The sequence below is a fragment of the Schistocerca nitens genome, chromosome 2, assembly GCF_023898315.1.
Source record: "Schistocerca nitens isolate TAMUIC-IGC-003100 chromosome 2, iqSchNite1.1, whole genome shotgun sequence".
In the NCBI taxonomy this organism is placed as follows: Eukaryota; Metazoa; Arthropoda; class Insecta; order Orthoptera; family Acrididae; genus Schistocerca; species Schistocerca nitens.
In genome coordinates this window covers 958,778,535-958,804,784 of record NC_064615.1, presented here as the reverse complement: position 1 = coordinate 958,804,784, position 26,250 = coordinate 958,778,535, and the positions used below count along the sequence as shown (strand labels likewise).

Sequence of the window (26,250 nt, the reverse complement as noted above, 5' to 3'; positions counted from 1 at the left end):
CGGTGTGGGCTCCTTACCATATAGGATTGACACAGAACATCGACAAAGTCCAAAGAAGAGGAGCACGCTTGGTATTATAGGGAATAGGGCAGATTTATGGTGGAAATTATTAAAACAAAGGCGTTTTTCGTTGCGGCGGAAACTTCTCTCGAAATTTCAGTCACCAACTTTCTCCTCCGAATGCGAAAGTATTTTGCTGGCGTCGACCTACATAGGGAGAAACGATATTCATAATAAAATAAGGGTAATCAGAGCTCGCACAAAGACATATAGCTGTTTGCTTTATCAACACGCTGTTCGAGAATGAAATAATGAATAATTATTGTGAAGGTGGTTCGATGAATCCTCTGCCTGACCCTTATTTGAAGTGTATCCATCTAGTGTAGATGTAAATGTGTTACAATTGAACAAATTTTCTCATTTCTTCCTAGTGATCTTTGCCACCTCGTATAAAGGAAGTCGCAAAGTTTCTTTAGTAGTTTTGATTATACTCAACAGTCACAACCCCCCCCCCCCCCCCTCCAAGAGAAATGGACTGTAACTCTGCCCCTGGCATAACCCAGGCGAACACGAAATCCGTATCCACTCAGTACAGCACATTACTGAACATGTAAACATACACCTTCTTTTTTCAGACATCTTTGCAACTCAGTTTTTCTGTTGAATTTCAGTACCACTTAAACCTTTCGTATTAACACTCAGAAACAGCATGATTTTTAAAATAGTTATGACAGTTTATAGTATTCTGATGTTCTTTTCCTGATCTAGATCAAGAAGTCAGTTAGTCACATTCATACACATCAAACCATTCTTCCAGTATACGTCTCGGTGTACTTGTACTATTTTCCAACTTGCAACTTTCTTTCTTCCTTTCTTTTTTTTATTTTAAATTGAAGACATGAGTCTTCTACCTGGTTTCGTGCCGCCTGCCATGAATTCCCAGCGTGTGCGTGACTCTTTGTTTGTGTAGCACTTGCACGCAATATCTTCAATTATTTGTTGAAAATTTTCCAGTCTCTGTCTTCGCCAACAGTTTATATCCTTTGGTGCTCCCACGAATACTAATTCGTTGATGTTGCAACACATAATCGACAATCCTGTCCCGTATTCTTAACAATGTCTTCCATATATTCTTCTCCTCATTGGTTTTGCGAAGAACATCGTAATTTCTGAGATAAAAATACACTTTTGGTTGCGGAGGTTTTTATATTCAAATTCCAAAGAGGCATTTCGCCTGAGGTAAACATCTTTAGATTATTTACAAACGCAAAGACTGTTTAAAACTACGTTTCAGGAACACCTGCTCACAAAAAGAGGGCAGAAAAAACTACACTCGTTATTCGTAGAACATAGTACGCCTTCCATCAATAAGACACAAATTTTGCGTTATGCCCATATTGGTCAAAAACTCAATATACTTGAGGAATCTGAGATCGCTTAACGCACGTTTTTGATGGCCTCCTCAATGATTAGCAAAAATCAATCATTTTTTGTCCGTTTTTAAAGAAGTTTAACATAGGTGCGGTGAAGTATTAGGGTGTCTCATTGGCGTCTTGTTCGACTCCCTTATCTTTAAGACATAAATAATTCTTGTTTTTTAGATGTATGACAACCTTTTCATAACGTATAATTACCTTACCGGAACTTAAGCTTAAATTTATTTTTACCGCTATCATTTTAGAAATTATGTGCACAATGATTTATAAGGGTATTTACGTTCTGTATACGAATACGGTCCTACACATTTGATAATGAATAGTCTAACCAACGCCATGTCTCTGATTCCACTGCACTACTTACTCCCATTTCAAAGCCAATTACTTCTATTCTATCAATTCCTAAAATATATCCTCTGCAATTTTTCATCTGTCCTGTTATTTTGGGGAACGCACTTGACAGGAAGTGGAGATTTTCAACTTTTTGGTATCCCAGCCGCATTTTATCGATGTACTCATAACGTGCAATCATTTTACGGACAGCATGCGCCGTGACTTGTGTCTGTAAGTTTGCAAAAAACTGTTACCCGTAGAGTACGTTTTTGCACAAGGTGGAATCAGGATGTTTCCTTATACCTATTTCCGTAATTTTTTGCATTGCAGATAATCTGAAGATGCCTACCTCAGGCGAAAAGCGCCATTGAAATTTGAAAATAAAAATCTCCGCAAGCAAGACTGTATTTTATCTCAAATCCTTTACTGGTTGCAGTATCAGCAGCAATTGTGGAATGGAAGACATCTTAATTTCTTACCACCATCTCTGAAAGGTTTCGATTCTCTTCTTTTCAGGTTTGTCCACCCCCGGTAACTGAGTGATCAGCGCGACAGAATGTCAGTCCTAAGGCTCCAGTTTCGATTCCCGGCTGGGTCTGAGATTTTTTCCGCCCAGGGACTGGGTGTTGTGTTGTCCTAATCATCATTATTTCATCCCCATCTACGCACAAGTTGCCGCAGTGGCGTCAAATCGAAAGACTTGCACCCGACGAACGGTCTACCCGACGGGAGGCCCTAGTCATACGGCATTCATTCATTCACTTTCAGGTTTTACACGGCGCGTTATCCACATGCATTCTCAGGAATTTCGTCCTCAAATTGTCACAAATCTTTGATACTAGTAAACCTCTTTTGACCAGTAATGACTCCGTTACCTGTGCTAGACTGGGGTTTACGTCCTTCTTGCAACCTCGTGCGTTGTCCTCCTTCTCAGGTAGCAGAATTCATTCACTTTGTCTACTCGTGGTCAACAGTGCTGATGTTAATTTCGATAATGTCATTTCTGCTACTCCTAATCACTTAAGTCTTTTGTCGGCTTATTCTCAAAGCACACTGTGTGATCTATAGACCATCAATTGCCTTTAACAAGTCCTGTAACTCTTCCTCGCTCACACTATGGACAGCAGCTTGTAAAGGATATCCTTGCCCCTCGCGAATTCTACCCTGCCTCTTCGATGTAGAGACTAAACAATAGGAACAACAGAACTGCACCCTGCATCCGTGTCATACATTCTGTCTTCGAGTAATACGGGCAATTGGTTCTTGGTCTTCCATTTTCAATTCTCGTATTCCGATTTCTACATATTTTACATTACACATCTTTCCCTATAACGTATATCCAGTACCCCGAAATATCGTACATCTGGCACCAGTTTGCATTTTACAGCGCTTTTTCTACATCTACAAATACTGTGAACATGTTTCGATGTCTTGCTTCCATTATGATGCTAAACCTACAGAAAACCCTTTGAACGCTCCACTTTAACACTGTTTTTTTTCAGAGCCATCAGTTATCTAACTTTTCTGAAGCGGCTATCAGGAATCTCTGTGCCACCTTTTCTTATATCTCAGGGTAGCACTTGCAACCTACGTCCTCAGTTATTTGCTGCATGTATTCGAATCTCTGTCTTTCTCTACAGATTTCTCCCTCTATAGCTCTCTCTAGCATTACGGAAGTTTACATAACAACTTGAATTGAAAGTATTAATATTTCACAATAGTATTATTCTGGAAAATTAATACGTCGTTTTCAAATTACTAATATGTCTGTGTTCCTCGAAGAATAGACGTAATATTTCAGAATATTACGGACGTTACTCCCTTATCTATTAACACATGTTATACCATCCCCCCACCCCCTTCTTCTTGTCAGTGTTTTCCATGTATTCCTTTCCTCGCCTATTCTCCTGAGAAACTCCTCATCTCTTACCTTATAAGTCCACTAAATTTTGAACAGTCTTGTGTAGCACCATAACTCAAAGACTTCGACTTTCTTCGGTTCTGGTTTCCCACAGTCCAAGTTTCACGAAAACACAATGCTGTGCTCTAAAGGACATTCACAGAAATCTATTCCTGAAATTGAGGTCTGTATTTGATAATAACAGGATTCTCCTGGCCAGGAATGCCCTCTTTACTAGTCTGCTTTCTATTTCTTCCTTGCTGTGTCCATCAGGGGTTATTTGCCGCCTAGCTAGAATTCCTTAACTTCGTATAATTCGCAATCTCACCGTTCACATTGAATTTTATTTGCACTTTTGAACCTTTCTTTTATTTCTGTCATTGCTTCTTCTACATGTAGACTGAACAGTAGAGGTGAAGGACTGCATCCCTTTCTTACATCCCTTTAATGCGGGTACTTCGATCTTCGTCTTCCAATCTTGTCCTTCCCTATTGCTTCTTGTACGTACTGTATATCACCTGTCTTTTCCTGTAGCTTACCACTATTTTTCTCAGAATTTCGAACATATTGCACCATTTTACATAGTCTAACGCTTTCCAGGACGACCAATTCTATTTGCTTCAGTCTTGCTTACATTGTCAGAACTGCCTGTCTTGTGCCTAAATATTTCCTGAAGCCAAAATGATCGTCATCCGACGGATCCTTCATTTTCTTTCCCATTCTTCTGTACACCATTCTTGCTAGCATCCTGGATGCCTGTGCTGTTAACGAGATTGTGCGATAATTCTCGATCTTGTAGGTTCCTGCTGTCTTTGGAGTTGTGTGGACGAAATTTTTTCCGAAAGTCTGATAGTATATCGCCAGTCTCATACATTCTACACACCAGCGTGAGTAGTCGTTTTATTGCCACTTCCCCCAACTATTTCAGAAATTCTGAATTAATTTTGTCTGTGTCATCAGGCTCACTTGATCTTAAGTCATCCAAAACTCTTTTAAAATCTGCCTCTGACAATGGATCCGCTATCTTTTCCCTGTCTATTCAAGTTTCCTCTTCTATCAGGTCATCAGACAATTCCCCCTCAAATATGCCTCCAGAGTATCTTTCTCAGCACTCCTTTCTCTCCTCTACATTTAAAAGTGGAATTAACATCTTACTCTTAACATTACCGCCATTGTTTTTAATTTCACTGAAGATTCTTTTGACTTGTCTGTGAGCTGAGTCAGTCCCACAGTCATTGCTTTTTCGATTTCTTAATATTTTTCTTGTAATCATTTCGCCTTAGGTGCCTGTACTTCATATTTGTTACATTCCTAAGTGATATGTATTTCTGTATTGATGAATTTACCTGCAGATTTTTGTTCTTCCTTATTTCGTCGATCAAATGAAGTAGGCCTATATTCGTAGTTGTCTACGTTGTATCTTTGTTTCTCCTCCCACCTTCCGTGATTTCCCTTTTCAGAAATGTTCATTACTCTTCAACTGAACTTTCATTTTTAACTATTCATTATCGCACTACGTACAGCCTGAGAGTACTTCAAGCACCCGTCTCCACTCACTGGTATTTCCATATTCCACTTCTTTGCGACATTACTAAATTGTGATCTCAGTCTGTATCTGCTCCTGGGTAGGTCTCAAAATCCAATATCTGGTTTCCCAGTGATGTAATCCAACCGGAAATTTCCCGTATCTCCTGACTTTTCCAAGTGTATCTCCTGCTCTTATGTTCCTTGAACAGACTTGCTAAACTTTTGTGTAGAACTCAATTACTCTTTCTCCTCTCTCACTACTATTACTCTCCGTCCGAAAGGTCTCTGTAGACCCAACGGTACTGACCGACCAGGAGTCCTTGAGTGCGGCTATGAAGGAATATGTGGTCAGCACGTCTCTCTCCTGCCGTTGTCAATTTTCGTGACCGGAGCCGCTATTTGTCAGTCAGGTACCTCCTCAGTTTGCTTCACAAGAGTGCACCCCGTTTGCAACTACGCTCACCAGACGCTCGCCCCTCCAATTGGAAGCCAAGCCCGATAGCGCTTAACTTCGATAATCTGACTGGAACGGTGATATCACTACGGCACGGCCGCTGGCCTCTCATTCTTTCTAGCAAGCCGATATTCTCCTGTAACTCTTTCTTCTGCTCCTTCACTATAACAGAATTCCAATGAATGCAAACGCAGTGCTAGTGCAAATACACTACTGGCCATTAAAATTGCTGCACCACGAAGATCACGTGCTACAGACACGAAATTTAACCGACATGAAGAAGATGCTGTGATATACAATGATTAGCTTTTGAGGGCATTCACACAAGATTGGCGCCGGTGGCGACACCTACAACGTGCTGACGTGAGGAAAGTTTCCAACCGATTTCTCATACACAAAGAGCAGTTGACCGGCGTTGCCTGGTGAAACGTTGTTGTGATGCCTCGTGTAAGAAGCAGAAATGCGTACCATCACTTTTCCGACTTTGATAAAGGTCGAATTGTAGCCTATCGCGATTGCGGTTTATCGTATCGCGACATTGCTGCTCGCGTTGGTCGAGATCCAATGACTGTTAGCAGAATATGTAATCGGTGGGTTCAGCAGAGTAATACGGAACGCCGTTCTGGATCCCAACGGCCTCGCATCACTAGCAGTCGAGATGACAGGCATCTTATCCGCATGGCTGAAACGGATCGTGCAGCCACGTCTCGATCCCTGAGTCAACGGATGGGGACGTTAGCAAGACAACAACCATCTGCACGAACAGTTCGACGACGTTTGCAGCACCATGGACTATCAGCTCGAAGACCATGGCTGCGGTTACCCTTGACGCTGCATCACAGACAGGAGCGCCTGTGATTGTGTGCTCAACGACGAATCTGGGTGCAGGAATGGCAGAACGTCATTTTTTCGGATGAATCCAGGTTCTGTTTACAGCATCATGATGGTCGCATAGGTGTTTGGCGACATCGCAGTGATCGCACATTGGAAGCGTGTATTCGTCATCGCCATACTAGCGTAACACTCAGCGTGATGGTAAGGTTACACGTCTCGGTCACCTCTTGTTCGCATTGACGGCACTTTGAACAGTGGACGTTACATTTCAGATGTATTACGGCCCGTGGCTCTACCCTCCATTCCATCCCTGCTAAACCCTACATTTCAGCAGGGTAATGCACGACCGCATGTTGCAGGTCCTGTACGGGCCTTTCTGGATACAGAAAATGTTCGACTGCTGCCCTGGTCAGCACATTCTCCAGATCTCTCAACAACTGAAAACGTCTGGTCAATGTTGGCCGAGCAACTGGCTCGTCACAATACACCAGTCACTAGCCTTGATGAACTGCGGTATCGTGTTGAAGCTGCATGGGAGGCTGTACCTGCACACGTTATCCAGGCTCTGTTTGACTCAATGCTGAGGCGTATCAAGGCCGATATTACGGCCAGAGTTGGTTGTTCTGGATACTGATTTCTCAGGATCAATGCACCCAAATTGCGTGAAAATGTAATCACATGTCAGTTCTAGTATAGTATATTTTTCGAAAGAAAACCTGTTTATCATCCGCATTTCTTCTTGGTATAGCAATTTTAATGGCCAGTAGTGTACATTGGGTCTACAAAGCAGATCATCCACAGAATCTGCACAGTAACTGGTGACAGAAGAATCCTCCACTCTGTAGTGAACATGTCCTACCCAAGTTGACATTAAGCTATCTACCACAGGCTGAAATGCGAACCGCAAGCAATAGAAATGTCACGGTGTAGTGACGAACGTGGTGGTGTTCCAGGGCGGCCTCAAGGCGGTGGTGTGGACGGACGTCCTCCAGAGCGTGGTGGCACTCGGTGCGTGCCTGGGCGTCATGGGGCTCGGACTCTACACCGCTGGAGGGCCGCTCAACGTCTGGAGGATCGCAGACCAGGGCGGCCGCGTCGACCTCTTCGAGTGAGTCACTCCCTCAGCTGCCACGCACGTAACGGTGGCTACTTCATCTACAAGGGTCAAAAAATGGTTCAAATGGCTCTGAGCACTGTGGGACTTAACTTCTGAGGTCATCAGTCCCCTAGAACTTAGAGAGCTACTTAAACCTAACTAACCTAAGGACATTAAACACATCCATGCCCGGGGCAGGGTTCGAACCTGCGACCGTAGCGCCTAGAACTGCTCGGCCACTCCGGCCGGCTACAAGGGTCACTCCAAAAGAAATGGTTGAAATGGTTCTGAGCACTATGGGACTCAACTGCTGAGGTCATTAGTCCCCTAGAACTTAGAACTAGTTAAACCTAACTAACCTAAGGACATCACAAACATCCATGCCCGAGGCAGGATACGAACCTGCGACCGTAGCGGTCTTGCGATTCCAGACTGCAGCGCCTTTAACCGCACGGCCACTTCGGCCGGCCCAAAAGAAATGCACACTATTTTTGTAAAAGTACTGTTTTCATTCTGCATGTGTGAAAGTTTTACAGTGTGTAGATACATCCTCCCGCTTGTTTTCAAACTTAGTTCAACCTGTTCCCGTGCGTGGGGCCGTCACAGCATGTCTTCAAGATGGCTGCTACTCTTGACGTTCGTCAGAAGCAACGTGCTATCATAGAATTCCTGTGCTGTGAAAACGAGACAGTGGGAAACATCCACAAGAGGTAGAAAAAGGTGTATGGAGATGCTGCTGTCCATCGCAGTGCAGTTAGTCGGTGGGCAAGCAGGTTACGTGATGAAAGCGGGCACGGCAATATTGAGGATTGTCCTCGCAGTGGCAGGCCTCGTACTGCACTCCAGACAATGTGCAGAGAGTTAACGAATTGGTGACTGCTGACAGACGGATCATAATGAACGAATTGTCACGCTACGTTGGGATAGGGAAAGGAAGTGTTTGCAGAATACTGAAAGTGTTGGCGTTAAAAAAGGTTTGTGCCAGGTGGGTTCTCAGGACGTTGACAGTGGCTCACAAAGAAACAAGAAAAACGGTATGCAGCGAACTTTTGGAACAGTTCGAGAATAGTGGAGCTGAATTTCATGGAAGAATTGTGACAGGTGATGAAACATGGCTCCCTCATTTTTCACCAGAGACGAAAAGGCAATCAATGGAGTGGCATCATGCATCCAGGAAAAAAAATTCCAAACTACACCTTCTGCTGGAAAAGTTATGGCCACGGTGTTTTTCGATTCCGAAGGACTCTTGTTTGTGGACATCATGCCAAATGGTACCACCATAAATTCAGATGCATATGTGACGAGACTGAAGAAACTTCAAGCTCGACTGAGTCGTGTTCGTCCACCCGGCAAAAGGGGGATGTTTTGTTGTTGCACGACAATGCACGGTCACATGTCAGTCAAAAAACAATGGAAGCGATCACAAAACTCGGATGGACAACACTGAAACACCCGTCTTACAGTCCTGAACTGGCTCCATGTGACTATCTTCTCTTTGGGAAACTGAAAGACTCTCTTCGTTGAACAAGGTTCGAAGATGATGACTCCCTTGTGCATGCTGCCAAACAGTGGCTCCAACAGGTTGGTCCAGAATTTTACCGTGGGGATATAAAGGCACTGGTTCGAAGATGGCGTAAGGCAGTTGAGAGGGAAGGAAATTGTGTGGAGAAATGAAAATATTGTTCCTAAAGGATGTATCTACACACTTTAAAAAACTTTCAAACATGTAGAATAGAAGATGGATTTAAAAAAAAATAGCGTGCATTTCTTTTGGAGTGACCCTCGTATACGTATGTGTATAAGACATTGTGTCTTGACCGAACGACTCATCATCTCCAGCGCAAAAACTATAAGGATAGAAACTAGAGGTTTGGGAAGGGTGTTGATCTTATTTACTGTGAGAGTCGTTTAAGAATGGATTTTTCAAAATTTTTGGGAAATCTGTTGCTATTAAAGCAATTTTGAAGCTAGACCTACGAAAATTGATCTTTGGTTTCTCGGTCAGAAGAAACGCAATAGGTGTGTCAGCTTTCTTGCAATTTTTTGATTTAACCTCTACGATGGCAAAAAAGTGGGTGAAAAGTATTTGAAAGCTAAGTATTATTAAAGAACCACTAAAGTCTTTTTAAAGCTACTTACATGAAATTTGGTATTTCGCTTGTCGGTTAAAAAGATAATAAATATTTGAATCAGTATTTTTAGAAATTCAACCCTGTAGCAGGTTAACTACGGGGCGAAATGTTTTATGAAAGTGTTTCTTTGTGAAAGCACTTTTAAATCTAAATATACGAAAATTTAAATTTGTATTGTCATGAAAAAATACGTTTATCATTGTTTTCGGAAATATTTAATTCCATATCTATGAAAATTGTTACACTATTGGCCATTAAAATTGCTACACCACGAAGCGGACTTGCTACAGACGTGAAATTTAACCGACAGGAAGAAGACACTGTGACATGCAAAGCTTCTCAGAGCATTGACACAAGATTGGTGCCGGTGGCGACACCTACAACGTGTTAACATGAGGAAAGTTTCCAACCGATTTCTCATACATGAACAGCAGTTCACAGGCGTTGCCTGGTGAAACGTTGTTGTGATGCCTCGTGTAAGGAGGAGAAATGCGTACCATCACGTTTCCGACTTTGATAAAGGTCGGATTGTAGCCTATCGCGATTGTGGTTTATCGTATCGCGACATTGCTGCTCGCGTTGCTCGAGATCCAATGACTGCTAGCAGAATATGGAATCGGTGGGTTCAGGAGGGTAATACGGAACGCTGTGCTGGATCCGAACGGCCTCGAATCACTAGCAGTCGAGATGACAGGCATCTTATCCGCATGGGTGTAACGGATCGTGCAGCCACGTCTCGATCCATGAGTCAACAGATGGGGACGTTTCAAGACAACAACCACCTGCATGAACAGTTCGACGACGTTTTCAGCTGCATGGACTATCAGCTCGGGGACCATGACTGCGGTTACCCTTGACGCTGCATCACAGACAGGAGCGCCTGCGATGGTGTACTCAACGACGAACCTGGGTTCACGAATGGCAAAACGTCATTTCTCCTCCTTACATGAGGCATCACAACGACGTTTCACCTGGCAACGCCGCGCGGGATTAGCCGAGCGGTCTAGGGCGTTGCAGTCATAGACTGTCCGGCTGGTCCCAGCGGAGGTTCGAGTCCTCTCTTGGGCGTGGGTGTGTGTGTTTTTCCTTACGATCATTTAGGTTAAGTAGTGTGTAAGCTTAGGGACTGATGACCTTAGCAGTTAAGTCCCATAAGATTTCACACATATTTGAACATCACCAGGCAACGCCAGTCAACTGCTGTTTGTGTATGAGAAATCGGTGGGAAACTTTCCTCATGTCAGCACGTTGTAGGTGTCGCCACTGGCGCCAACCTTGTGTGAATGCTCTGAATAGCTAATTATTTGCATATCACAGTATCTTCTTCCTGTCGTTTAAATTTCGCGTCTGTAGCACGTCATCTTAGTGGTGTAGCAATTTTAATGGCCTGTAGTGCATTAGTCTTGCCATATCCAGGGGCTTGGTGACGATGCCTTGTATCACCGATACCGCTGCGTATGAATAATACCAGGATGTACAGCTGATAGTGTTACCTTCATTAGGTATTTTGCAATATTAGCTCTCGTCCCAGTATCCACATGGAGATGAATGTACGAAGTCCAGTCACATAAGTCACCTCACACAGCACTGCTAAGGTGCAGCAGCAATACAACGCCGCTTCATCAATATTTTTCAGTGTGGATAGCAGCTATTTGTGAGTTCACGACAACACTCGCTGCCGAAGGCCGCGAGATCGGGGCTTGAAAATGCCTGCCAGTGCCTGCAGATCTTGGTCGTCATGGTTCGACGCCTGCCTGTGCCACCAGACGGTGCTGCTTACTTGCAGTTGCTCTGAGCTTGTTGCAACAATAGTTTTCATGAACACTGTCCGTCTTGCTACAGTCACTCAACTCCTCTGATGGACGCCGTGGCACTCACCATTCATCGAAACTACAAAGCCCAGGTGGCGTTTTCTGCTACGGGGTACCTCGGTACAATAAAAAAAAAAAATGGTGTTGGCAAGAGAAATCTTCCCCACGGGTCAGGTGTCTATAAAACCGAATGACCCGACTGCAATGCTTGCTATGTGGGACAAACTGGTAGATGGCTGGAAACTAGGTTCAGGCAGAAATGAGGCAGAAAAATCTAACTTAGCTGAGCACCTTGTTGAAAGTGGGCACAGTGCACAAATTCTGTCTTTACGTGTTATAAGTTTCCACCCAGGCGATAAGGGAAGACGTATGGAGCCGTTGGAGAAGTTTGAAAGATTTTGCCATCAGGCGTCGTCTCGTGTGACACTGGTCATTAGAAGCTTCCACTTCTAGGAAGTGTTTAAAAATCATTGGGATTTGGCTACCATTCATCGATCCCAACACAAGCACTAAGCTGAAATTAGTCCTTTCTGCGTCTGCGATTCCAAATGGCATCATTAAGGATTCCTGGCTTTTTTGAGCTTCCCAATGCTTCAATGATACCGTCTGGCATCGCTTCACGTAGTTCCAAGTTTGGTCAACAGATCACAGTGGCGTTTGCTTTCGTGACTCGCCGTTTGTTTGAAGTGCATAGCAGAGAAGTGTCGTGAGTTGTGCTACTGCATTTGTGAGTGAATAATAACTGTTGTGTTTAGTTTTATTCTGTGTATAGTGAAATTCTTGGTTATGGAACCAACTTTACGTATTCCTCAAGGGCAAGGGAAAGAAATACGGTAAGTTTACAATACAGTTATGTATGCATTATTGGAGTAATTAATATGTAATTTCTAATGAAGCCATTTGGAATCGTTGTCTTATTTACTGACCAATAGCTTCAAAAGAACATTTGCAATAGATATGGCATATGTTCAACTTATACAGTAAACATTCATCACAAAAAAAAAAAAATTCCCAATTTTTTTTCTAAATGTGACGCACAAAGGGTTAATGACCTAGTTATGATTACTCTCCTTCAAGATCACATGCGAGTACAAAGTGGCTGCAGACAAATGTAGTGTGTTTCCCACATTATTACATGATGAAGTTGGCAGTTTATCAGTTTTAACACCAAAATGCGTAAATTTTAATGGATTTGTATCAAATTGTATGCATACGGAATATTGCCTCAGTTGTGCGACTGGATTCGTTATTTCCTGTCACAAAGGTCACCATAGTAATTGACAGAAAATCATCGAGTACAAAAGAAAAAATGTCTGGCGTTCACCAGGAAAGTATTATAGATCCTCTGCAGTTCCTGATCTACATAAACGATGTTTGGGCCAGTGTAAGTAGCACTCCTAGATTGTTTGCCGATGAGACTATCATTTATCGCCTTATAAAGTTATCAGATGATCAAAACAAATTGCAAAACGTTTTAGAAAAGATATTTGTCTGGTGCTAAAAGTGGCAGTTGACTCAAAATTGTGGAAAGTGTGAAGATACCCACATGAGTACCAAAAGGAATCCGCTAAATTTCGGTTTCACGATAACTCACGCAAAAAATTAAAAGCCGTAAATTTAACTAAATACTTAGTAATTACAATTACGAATAACATTAGCTGGAACGATCACGTAAATAATTTTATGGGTAAACCAAACCAAAGACCACGATTTACTAGTACAACACTGAGAATATGCAACAGGTCTGTTAAAGAGACTACGTACATGATCACCATATCAAAATAAGAGAAATGAGAGTCGCACAGAAATATTTCAAGTGTTCGTAGCATCCACGAGCTCTTCGGGAGTGGAACGGTAGATAACTAGTTTGAAAGTGGTTCAATGAACTCTCTGCCAGTCATTTAATTGTGAATTTCAGAGCATTCATGTAGATGTAGAACACATAACAGAGGACATTTCAAAGCAGGAAGATTCTTGGCCTTTCGACATACTACCAATGGTACGACGACTTATAGCACCACTAATGTCTCTGCCAGATCCTTTAACTGTATTTAGTATGTAACGCGGTTTTAATAAAATTTTACTAACTTACATATTTCAATAAGTTGTTTTGTACTTTTTAAAATCATGTTTAGATGTAAAATGTGTCGCAATAACTAACCCCACTGGCTAATTCACACGCTCACCTTCATGTACAACTGTAAAAAATTAGTGACTAGTTTTAGTTAGAAGCACCTTTTTTCTTTATATACATATTTTAAAAAATTTAAAACGATAAATAAAGTGATAAAACATACGAATTGTGAAGGTAAAATAGAGTTAATACTTTTTCAATGCATCATACATGTAAGGAGGGCGCTGTATTTTGGTATGACATACAGTAAAGCTTGCTGTGTTGTAAATAGCTGCCTCAGTGTGACCTCAACCTCTGACGTGTCCAGTCGGGACTGTATGCATATACAAGCGTTTTAATGTTTTAACTGCCATTTACTTCTATGTATTTTATGCTTGACTTGCTTATGCAGCTGTAGATTCAATAAGACATGCGAGTTCCCTTGTTTTAGCTGGTTCTTCACACGGTCACCCTGAAAACATCCACAAAGCGTCGAAACCTAGATGTGCAATAACTATCATTTGCGACTGACTGCCATAGCAGTTACTATTTTGAATTTCAACCCTCTGTATATCTCCTAGCACACCAGTTCACTAAAATATGATGGACTGTAGGACTAACACATCTTCCAGTTCTGAAATAATTTTTTGTCGGCCTTAATCGCTCGAACCTGGGCACATTCCTTGTTAGTAGCGAAAGTCATTTGGTTGTTGCAAGTCAGAATATTGTCAAAGGAACAATACGTTCACCTTTACGAGCGTCGAACTTAGGACAGAGACAGATGTGAGGTCACTGTATTTTTTTTTTTTTCTACAGGATGACGCTGAATCCGTTCGTGCGCACTTCCTTCTGGACGGTAACCCTCGGCGTGACTGCCAATTGGATGGCTGGACGCGCCATCAACCAGGACATGGTCCAGAGGTTCATCGCTCTACCAGACTTGGCCGCCGCCAAAAGGTAACCCAGCAGCTATCACAACAATTCTGTGTTGCGTCAGCCACAATGGAGCATTCGTTAACTGCTACATTTATTTGGACACTGGCACTGTCCTATTGAATTTGTAGCCTCATCTCTTTCCAACTTGGCAACCAGTTCGTCCAGCTGATTTATTGTGATGACCCTCAGCAACGAGTCTAAGATCAAAAATGGATGCAATGTGCAAGAAGGGAAAGGCGTCTCTCCATGTTCTTCGAAAATATGAGAAGCTCTTCCCTTTTAATAAGAAAAACAAAACTGTACAAACTGTTACACTTCTAAAGATTGAATGCAGCGAAGTTATGCTGTCAGGTCCTGTGACAAAAGTCCACAGCGTCTAGAACTGGCGATAAACGCCTGCGTACAATATACTTGTGACTTCCAGCTTTTTCATCGCGTATCACCATTTTATGGAGAGCTATCCTTACACCCTGTCTCCTCTACCGTATTGTCGAGTTGAACCGCTCCTCAAATATAAAATGGTACAAATCCCTGTTACAATTAGAGCTAAAGTCTATCTGTCCTACTCTATCAATCAGCCATTACTCGACCACTTTCGAAAGACCGTTGATGCCACACTCGTTGAGGCACTAGTATGTTGTACCTTTGTCACTATACGCACACGTAGCCCCATTGAAACCAAATATCTATCTTTCCAACCAAATCTTCCCAACTTTTCAAAGCTCTTAGCTAGTGCAGTCTGCCCAAATTTCATTCCCTCAGAATACCCTGCCAGAAAGATTACTTTTGTGTACGTACAAAATTTTGTCCTACTCTCGCATGACTTTGCCCAAAACCATATCAAAGAGGGTAGGGGAGAGACCGGCGCCCTGCCAAGCATTTATTTTGATCACAAAGGTTCTGACACCTCAATGATGTATTTTACTTCGGTTGCTGTGTTGGTGAGTGTTTGTATGATGAGATATTGGATTTCCGAGTCTTTGAGGAAAAGAAAAAGATATTACCAATCGACTGCATCACACGCTTTTTTGAAGTCCATAAATGTGCATTTAATCGGAATATTTCTGAGCGTTTTGTATTTTAATGTTGTTTTTAAATTGAGTACCTGCCGTATACACTTCCGACAAGTCCGAAATCCGGTTTGATACTCTCCAGTTTTGTGATCGAGTTGCTTCTGAACCCTTTGGAGGACGCATACCGACAGAAGTCATGAAGATGTTTTTCACTGCGAAATCTCTGTCTTGATTTGTGTGAGTTCATTGAGGGAATTCGGTCTGAATTCTTAGGAGTTCGTTGATGAAAACATCTTCGCCCGAAGCCCTGTTATTTCTCAGTTTGAGAATATGCCTGTGAATATCTTCTTGTAAGGGGGGTAGGAATTGGTATTACTTTTATTATTATTAGCAACAGCAGGAGTAGCAACAGATGGAATAGCAGTAGTAGTACCGCTAGTATAAACGTTATTAGTTGTTAGTAAGTACTGTTATTGGTGACATGAGGCCTTTAGACTAAGGACCGGTGACCTTTGTATCGCTTTAGATTATAAAAGACAATGTCTTAGCCACGCTCTACTAAAACTGATCACAATGTTCTGGCTTTGCAGCGACCCGTAGACGGGCAGTCTGTACCTTACGTTTTCTCAGACTGCTGAGTGCATTCTCTCCTTTTTGGATTCTATTTGCTTCGTCCGTCATGCGTTATTTCACTTCAAAGGTAGCAGTGTAGCAGTATTATTTCACTACGTCTACTATGTATATTCAGTTCAGAAGTGAAATTTATCGCTAGCTCATTCCTGTTGCTATTAAGTAGCTTCGGCTTTCTTTGGTTTATTCTCTGCATTTGTTATGTGACCAGTAAATTGTTCATTTCATTCAACAGATTATGTACTCATTCCTCACTTTCACTGACTATAGCAGTTGTCATCAAGGAACTGTACAACTGATATCCTTTCACCCCGAATTTTCACTCCACTTTCGAAACTCTTCTTTTTATGTCCTCGTTGTTCGTTTGGTGTACAGACTGACTTGTAGGGGAGAAAGACTGAATCCCTATTTTAGACAATTTTAGTTCTAGCACTTTTTTCTTTGTCATCTAATTATATTGCTCCTTCTTTGTGTTTCCCTGCACAATATAACAAATTTTGTGATAATTTTCCACCATTTTATGATGCAGAAAGTTTTCCAGTTGGCAAATCCTACTAAGATTTCTTACCTTTTTAAGCGTTGCCTCCATTACCAAGCGCATCGTCAGAACTGCATACCCTATTAGGGGGAGTTGGAACGCCGTATCCCGACAATGTAAATTTAGTGACTTGGCTTCCCTGTATTTCAGGAACCACTGTAGCCATTGACATAATACTGTTACAGGACATTAATCTGAATGTTCGGAGGCTACTGAACTACAATAATTGCACTTCAGCCACTGTTTTCGGAAATACAATTTTTTACTTAAACATTTAAAATTTTGTATACTTGTTTGCACGTTATCCTAAATAATTTTAATTATACATTGCATTATGTTCTTCTTTTACTTCGATAGACTCAGTATATGTATGCTGTTACTCCCTGAAAATTTTAATACTCTACTCGAAGAGGTTTCCGAGATATAGGGAAAAATGCAACAGAAAATGTAAAGTTACAGGAACGACTTCGAAGTTTCAAAAGACTGTAACTCACTTAATATATGCTTAATTTTTTTTTAGTCACACAGAAGCACCTTGCACCATACTGTATATCATTCTCTTGATCTTTTTCCAAGTTTTTTCTTGTTTTCTTCTTTCTGGACTCCTTAGTGTCCAACTGTGCTGCAGACTCTGCTGATAGCTCACTTTACATTTCTCAGTACAGCTATAGAAGAGTATCGCTGTAGAGGACTCTTTTATCCATTTCGTATTACAACACTACAATTGCGATAATTGCACCATGAATCAGGTCCAGGAGAGCAAAGGTGGTGTACTTGTTTTTCATCAGCTGACAGTCTGTGGAAGAAGGTAGACCATACTGCCTGCTTCATTTTCAACAAATCCTCAATATTTTTTTTCTGATAGCTATTCCATAATACTGCTGTATTTCATCATATTTTCTGTCAGCCTACCTCTTAAGCTTTTACTATCAGAAGGTCCTTGCCTCTCAAACTTTGTTTCAACTTCCTCAACCTGGTGCTCATTCTCTTCTGGACATGACCAACATTTAATCTTTATAATACAGCAATCCATAGCCTTCGATATAAAAAATTACCAATTTGATTAGATTTTGAAGTAATGCGCGAAAAAATTTTAACATTTTGGACAGGTGTGTATTATATTTTAAAAAATAAAGTACTTACCATGTGAGTTATATATATATATATATATATATATATATATATATATATATATATATATATATATATATATATATATATATATATTAATTTTATGCAGAAAATTGCAAATTTTATAATGAGATAAAAATCCGAAAATGTGAAAAAAATAAATTCCATTCTAACTCCCCTTAATAAAATTAACTTAACATCCTCTGACTGAAAAGTGGCTACCCGAGACCCAAACTGTGATCCCTTGGAGTGTATGCAGGAAACACTATATTTGGTAGGATTTTAGCAAGACTATATTCGTCTAACCTAACACAAAATGTGTCTCTTGCTTTTCAGAAATCATTGCAGATAGTAATTAGTACTGATAGTAACATAAACAATTGTTCTTAAAAACGTTTTTTTGTTTTGTTTTTTTCCTTTTTCTCTTTGCACTGTTTCACTGGTTTACTGAGTGATAGCTCACTTTACATTTCTCAGTACAGCTATAGAAGAGTATCGCTGTAGAGGACTCTTTTATCCATTTCGTATTACAACACTAAAATTACGCAACCTTGTTATCGTACAGTTTGCCATTCACTAAAACAGCCCTTGTTCTAAGAGTGTCGATAATGCTTTGCAGAGAACGTGTTCAGAATGATCATTCACAAAATAGCTCCCAATAGCTACAAAAGACGTATAGTACTGCAAACATACAGTTTACATTACACAATTATATAGAAATAACCAAACGCCAGCATTGCGGGGAAAGTAATATCACCACTTAAGTCTCAGAGACTTTACTATTTTCACTTGCCAGACTTTACAATTATATCGAAATTCTCACTCGTAGCTAATGGTAAACTAGATAAATGATGTTTATGTACAGATCAAGAATTTATAATATAGTCTTTTAGGGAAAGTAAAATTTGTGTCTCTGGTTTCACGTTAGATATTTTGAACAAATCAAGTAATCAGAAAATATCATTAATGTTGCCTGTGATATATGTTGTTGTAGGTCCCTGATGGGTTTCACAATTGGTATCATTATCACCAACATTATCAGCATCTCGACTGGTCTCTTGGTTTATTCCTTATACTACGACTGCGACCCCTTAATGAGCAAGGTGAGAAATCAACTATTTTTCACATACACGGCCTGTTACAACTTATCATTAAGAATTTTCAAGTGAGTTATCTGAACGTCATTAAATCTAACACTACGTATGTAATCAGTAAGTTACGTATTTTTGTACTATTCTGCTAACATATTCTCCTTAGATGACCAGTAAATCTATTTTCTCTTTGCTGGCGTACATTGTAATCACAAAAACCATCAACTGAACAAGACCGATTCAATGAAATATGTGCATTTCCTTGTTTACCGTAACGTACAAGTTACAAGAAGGCCTAACTTGCTGGGTAGTGTGCCTCTCATAACCAAACATCATTTACTTCATACATTATTTATTTTGTACTGGAGAAAAAATTATTTGCGAGTGGCCGAGATAAATAGAACAACAGGTATAGTATTCTTGCGGTACGAGATGATTCTCTTAGCACTACCTCTAGGTTACTGAATAACTGTATCTTTTATAAGAGTTGCGACTGACGTACCGCAAACCTCGAACCCTTTGGTGCTCCACTGTCGTACAACCATCGACACTGTTGTTGCTGCATGGACCTTAACTCTGTTCTGAGTGCCTTCTGGTGTGTGGCATGCGGTGCTGCAGGCGATCCAGCGGCCAGACCAGCTGCTGCCGCACTATGTGATGCAGGTGGCCTCCCACGTCCCCATGCTGCCGGGCCTCTACGTGGCCGGAGTCTTCAGTGCTGCTCTCAGGTACGTGGCGAGCATTCTCCATCTTTATGCCCTAAATTCTCGTGTCTCGACATCCTGGCACAAGGAAACTAAAACGAAGTCACTGTTAATTTTATCAAAATCTTCCTGCGTGTGCTGCTATGTCATCTTATAAACATAATACTTAAAAATCTAAAGTAAGCAACGTTTCGGCCGCGTTGTAGTTTCCTTCCTCAGACGAAACTCTCTGTAGCTGCGGAGTGGTGGTTTAAATATATTGCATTTCTAATGGTGCCTCTATGTAGACGCCGGATCCCATCGCCATACGGCTGAGGTGCTCCCTTTCAGGGAGTGGCCGGGGGAACGGGTGTGTGCTTCAGTTTCCTGCGCTACTTTCGTCTTCCACACTGGAGAGCCGTGACGTGGCTATGCACCCACGGCAGCGTTTGCGCCCATGCTGCGGCTTGGATATTAGGGTTTTGAGCTCGATTCTTGTACACTACTGGCCATTAAAATTGCTACACCACGAAGATGACGTGATAGAGACACGAAATTTAACCGACAGGACAAAGTTGCGGTGATATGCAAATGATTAGCTTTTCAGAGCATTCCCACAAGGTTGGCGCCGGTGGCGACAACTACAACGTGCTGACGTGAGCAAAGTTTCCAACCGATTTCTCATACACAAACAGCAGTTGACCGGTGTTGCCTGGTGAAACGTTGTTGTGATGCCTCGTGTAAGGAGGATAAATGCGTACCATCACGCTTCCGACTGTGATAAAGGTCGGAGTGTAGCCTGTCGCGATTGCGGTTTATCGTATCGCGACATTGCTGCTCGCGTTGGTCGAGATCCAATGACTTCCCTTGTAGAATATGGAATCGGTGGGTTCAGGAGGGTAATACGGAACGCCGTGCTGGATCCCAATAGCCTCGTATCACTAGTAGTCTAGATGACAGGCATCTTATTCGCATGGGTGTAACGGATCGTGCAGCCACGTCTCTACCCCTGAGTCAACAGATGGGGACGTTTGCAAGACAACAACCGCCTGCACGAACAGTTCGACGACGTTTGCAGCAGCATGGAATATCAGCTCGGAGACCATGGCTGCGGTTACCCTTGACGCTGCATCATAGACAGGAGCGCGTGCCATGGTGTACTCAACGACGAACCTGGGTGCACAAATGGTAAAACGTCATTTTTTCGCATGAATCCAGGTTCTGTTTACAGCATCATGATGATCGCATCCGTGTTTGGCGACATCGCGGTGAACGCACATTGGAAGCGTGTATTCGTCATGGCATTGGTTACACGTGTCGGTCACCTCTTGTTCGCATTGACGGCACACTGAACAGTGGACGTTACATTTCAGATGTGTTACGACCCGTGGCTCTACCCTTCATTCGATCCCTGCGAAACCCTACATTTCAGCAGAACATTGCACGACCGCATGTTGCAGGTCCTGTACGGGCCTTTCTGGATACAGAAAATGTTCGACTGCTGCCCTGGCCAGCACATTCTCCAGATCTGTCACCAATTGAAAACGTCTTGTCAATGGTGTCCGAGCAACTGGCTCGTCACAATACGCCAGTCACTACTGTTGATTAACTGTGGTATCGTGTTGAAGCTGCATGGGCAGCTGTACCTGTACACGCTATCCAAGCTCTGTTTGACTCAGTACCCAGGCGTATCAAAGCCCTAATTACGGCCAGAAGTGGTTGTTCTGGATACTGATTTCTCAGGACCTGTGCACCCAAATTGCGTGAAAATGTAATCACATGTCAGTTCTAGTATAATATGTTTGTCCAATGAATAGCCGTTAATCATCTGCGTTTCTTCTTGGTGAAGCAATTTTAATGGCCAGTATTGTATTATATAAGATGATACCACAGCACTCGCAGATGCATTTTAAGGGAAACATTATAAGGGCGTTTGGTGTCAGCTTTCAACGAAGGTGTAAACAAAGTGAATACATCATAAGCAATGTTCCATTTCAACTTGGCGCCATGGTACAGCAACTTTGCACTGTTATTACTTATAATAACAGGCGTAGGTTGCAGACTGCTTGCTGTTAATTTAAGAACGACGCCTTTCGCACGGATAGAGCATCATCGGCTTAAGGTAGAAGATCAGAAATTGTTTTCCAAAAAGCATCAGGAAGGCATGACGCCGCGTAAGATATAAGGCTGCGTTTTAGTATGTTTTATGCGCCATCATGCCTTCTTGACTGATGCTTTTGGCAAACAATTTCTGATCTTTTAACATAGCCTGATGATGCCCTGTCCGAATGAAACGCGTCGTTCTTATATCAATAAAGAACACCCTGCATCTACGGTTCTTTTTTAAATAGTAAATGCTTCAACATGAGGAAGATGAACCCTGGTCCGGACTTCCAATGCTTTGGTTACAGCAGTGTCCTCATCCCCCACAAATTCTCAGAAGTATTACGCTCAGCCATACTGTCTGCCGTTGTACAGGTTAAAACATCCCTTTTTCTCCATCCATTTCTGCATTGTCTCGGCAGTGAAATCGTATCAGATATTTCCCGAAGTCCCAGAATTCGTAAAATAATGTAATCATGTAAACGTTTGAGATCAACCAATCTACAGGACTTCACAGTTTGTCTGCACTACACAGATTGTCCAAACAGTGTCGCAGGTACGAGAGAACTGCTGCCAGAGACTCCTCTTCGGTGGCAACAGACGTCGTATTCACTGTCTGCCAAAAATCTTCATACACGAACACGCCATTGGCGGATATGTAAGTGATTAGGGAACCAGCTCTTTGTGACAGGTAGAATCGCCACCACAGATGCTTCAGTGTTCTTAGGAGCCTTGGTGACGTATATAAGGGGTGTGAACAGCGTAATATTTCGAAAGATCACTGTGAAAGACACGGACATGCTGCATATTCAATTTAGACGGTATCATCAGCAGTTGACAGAGTTTGAATGGGGACTTATTTTATGTCTCCATCTACATCTACATCCATACTCCGCAAGCCACCTGACGGAGTGTGACGGAGGGCACTTTGAGTACCTCTATCGGTTCTCCCTTCTATTCCAGTCTCGTATTGTTCCAGGAAAGAAAGATTGTCGCTATGCTTTAGTGTGGGCTCTAATCTCTTTGATTTTATCCTCATGGTTTCTTCGCGAGATATACGTGGGAGAGAGCAATATACTGCTTGACTTTCGGTGAAGGTATGTTCTCGAAACTTCAACAAAAGCCGGTACCGAGCCACTGAGCGTCTCTCCTGCAGAGTCTTCCACTGGAGTTGATCTAACATCTCCATAACGCTTTAGCGATTACTAAATGATCCTGTAACGAATCGCGCTGCTCTCCTTTGGATCTTCTCTACCTCTTCTATCAATCCTATCTGGTACGGATCCCACACTGCTGAGCAAAATTCAAGCAGTGGGCGAACAAGTAACCTACTTCCTTTGTTTTCGGATTGTTTCCTTAGGATTCTTCCAACAAATCTCAGTCTGGCATCTGCTGTACCTACGATCAGCTGTATATGATCATAATATTTTAAATAACTCCTAATGCCTACTCCCAAATAATTCATGGAATTAACTGCTTCCAGTTGCTGATCTGCTATGTTGTAGTTAAGTAATAAAGGATCTTTCTTTCCATGTATTCGCAGCACATTACACTTGTATACATTGAGATTCAATTGCCATTCCCTGCACCATGCGTCAGTTCGCTGCAGATACTCCTGCATTTCAGTACAATTTTCCATTGTGACAACCTCTCGATATACTACAGCATCATCCGCAAAAAGCCTCAGTGAACTTCCGATGTTATCTACAAGGTCATTTACGTCTATTGTGAATAGCAACGGTCCTACGACACTCCCCTGCGGCACACCTGAAATCACTCTTACTTCGGAAGACTTCTCTCCATTGAGAATGACATGCAGCGTTCTGCTATCTAGGAACTCTTCAATCCAATCACACAATTGGTCTGAAAGTCCATATGCTCTTACTTTGTTCATTAAACGACTGTGGGGGACTGTATGGAACGCCTTGCGGAAGTCAAGAAACACGGCATCTACCTGGGAACCCGTGTCTATCGCCCTCTGAGTGTTGTGGACGATTAGCGCGAGCTGGGTTTCACACGATCGTCTTTTTCGAAACCCATGCTTATTCCTACAGAGTAGATTCCTAGTCTCCAGAAAAGTCATTATACTCGAACATAATACGTGTTCCAAAATTCTACAACTGTTCGACGTTAGAGATATAGGTCTATCGTTCTGCACATCTGTTCGACGTCCCTTCTTGAAAACGGGGATGACCTGTGCCTTTTCCAATCCTTTGGAACGCTACGCTCTTCTAGAGACCTACGGTACATCGCTGCAAGAAGGGGGGCAAGTTCATTCGCGTACTCTTTGTAAAATCGAACTGGTATCCCATCAGGTCCAGCGGCCTTTCGTCTTTTGAGGGATTTTAATTGTTTTTCTATCCCTCTGTCATCTATTTCGATATCTAACATTTTGTCATTTGTGCGACAATCTAGAGAAGGATCTACCGTGCAGTCTTCCTCCGTGAAACATCTTTGGAAAAAGACATTTAGTATTTGGGCCTTTAGTCTTGGTTCAAATGGCTCTGAGCACTATCGGACCTAACTTCTGAGGTCATCAGTCCCCTAGAACTTAGAACTACTTAAACCTAACTAACCTAAGGACAACACACACATCCATGCCCGAGGCAAGATTCGAACCTGCGACCGTAGCGGTCGCGCGGTTCCGGACTGTAGCGCCCAGAACCGCTCGGCCACCCCGGCCGGCTGGGCCTTTAGTCTGTCATCCTCTGTTTCAGTACCAGTTTGGTCACAGTTTCTGGACAGTTTGTTTTGATGTACCTACCGCTTTGATATAAAACCAAAATATCTTAGGATTTTCTGCCAAGTCAGTACATAGAACTTTACTTTCGAATTCATTGAACGTATCTCTCATAGCCCTCCTCACATTACATTTCGCTTCGCGTAATTTTTGTTTGTCTGCAAGGCTTTGGCTATGTTTATGTTTGCTGTGAAGTTCCCTTTGCTTCCGCAGCAGTTTTATAACTCGGTTGTTGTACCACGGTGGCTCTCTTGGTCGAATTGGTCGAATTGTGCCATATCAGATTTGTAGGGCATTTGGACGTGCCAGCAGCCCCATTTTGGACTACAGAGGAACGTAGGGGTAGGCCTACTCGTTGTTAGGATTCCAGTCGATGACCGCTGACCGCAGCTGGTAATATCGCTAAATTGCGCACCAAGCCCATTGAAACACCTACAAAACTGCGTCTCCCATCCAAGAGTAAGTAACATCCGTTTTGTGTCATCTCACACCATTGGTCGGAGTCTAGTAGCAGTCGAAATAGGAAATTACCGTCCTATACCGTTAATTCCGTCCCCCCATCTCAAAGTACCGACCCACCACTATGTCAGCGTCATCTGGCTGCCGTCGTCGAATGTGGATATGGAGCGACCTGGGGCAGCACACTGTTCTCCTGACAGTTGTCAATTGTGTGACCAGGAGCCACTACTACGAGGTGAAGAAACTCCTCAAATGACCTAATGAGGTAGAGTGCACCACGGCAGGTCAACAGCACATGGTCAGCCAGTGAAGTGTCAGTCACACCCGACAGTGCTTAACTTTGGTGACCTGACGGGACCCAGTGAATCCACCGCTGCAAGGCCGTTGACCCCATGACAACAGAAACTATTGCGTTTGTACTGACGCCGTGACCGTGAAGCATGGACTGTGGACGAATGTTATTGAATTGTAATGAGCGAGGAATGAGGGCTCTGCACCACCCCAGATGACGATCTTCGGCGACTACAGTAGCGATGGCGGTAGAAGTCCTATTTTTCCGACGTTCAGAGACCCGCAGCAGTGATATTCTTGGCGTCATTTCGTGGAACGCCATGGAATATGAGGTCAGGACACAGCTGGAAGTGATTATGGGAACTGTGACGCCACAATAATAAGTCACGGATATCGTGTGTCGTTATGTGCTACCTCTGATACAACAGTGTTGTGTTGCAATTTTCAACAGGACATTGCTGGCCCACACACTGCACGTGGCTCTGTTAAGCGTCTGTGTCATCTTTACATACTCTTGTGGACAGAAAATCACCAGGTATGGCTGCGATAAAACATGTGTAGGGCAATCTTTGACATCAAGTGGCAGTATTCTGGTTATCATAGACCAGTTACAACAGTTGTGGGGCAGCTAACCCTAAAAGAGGATACAACGCTTTTATGAGACCCTTCACAACCGAATCAGTAGATACATCCAGCAGCAAGACGGGACGCAGGAGAATACTGGTAAGTGGCCTCATACGACTGATTCCTTTGTAAACTTGCATTGAGTGTGTAATCACTGAAGTAACATCAGTTACTCTCTGTTCCCGAGAAGTTTCATTTCATTTTCGCTTCTTCTTCTGGGTGCTTCTTCTTCTTTTTTTTTTTTTTTTTTTTTTTTGTCAGACACTGTATTTCCATTTCTCCCTCATCCCTGCCAGTACGTCGTCAGTACGTCTTCCTGGCACTTAATAGCGACGTCCGATTTCAGGTTATACGAGTATAATAGTGAATTCGCAG

The 26,250-nt window shown here is 42.4% G+C and overlaps 1 protein-coding gene across 1 annotated transcript in view; it reads left to right on the top strand.

Annotated features, from left to right (window-relative positions):
- The window catches only part of LOC126234736 (sodium-coupled monocarboxylate transporter 1-like), a 146,727-nt gene that overhangs the window by 77,867 nt on the left and 42,610 nt on the right, over positions 1 to 26,250 (top strand). The window contains exons 6-9 of the mRNA XM_049943481.1: positions 7,438 to 7,592; positions 14,453 to 14,593; positions 18,879 to 18,987; positions 19,594 to 19,703. Coding sequence (XP_049799438.1) covers positions 7,438 to 7,592; positions 14,453 to 14,593; positions 18,879 to 18,987; positions 19,594 to 19,703 — 515 coding nt within the window. The remainder of the gene's footprint in view (positions 1 to 7,437; positions 7,593 to 14,452; positions 14,594 to 18,878; positions 18,988 to 19,593; positions 19,704 to 26,250) is intronic.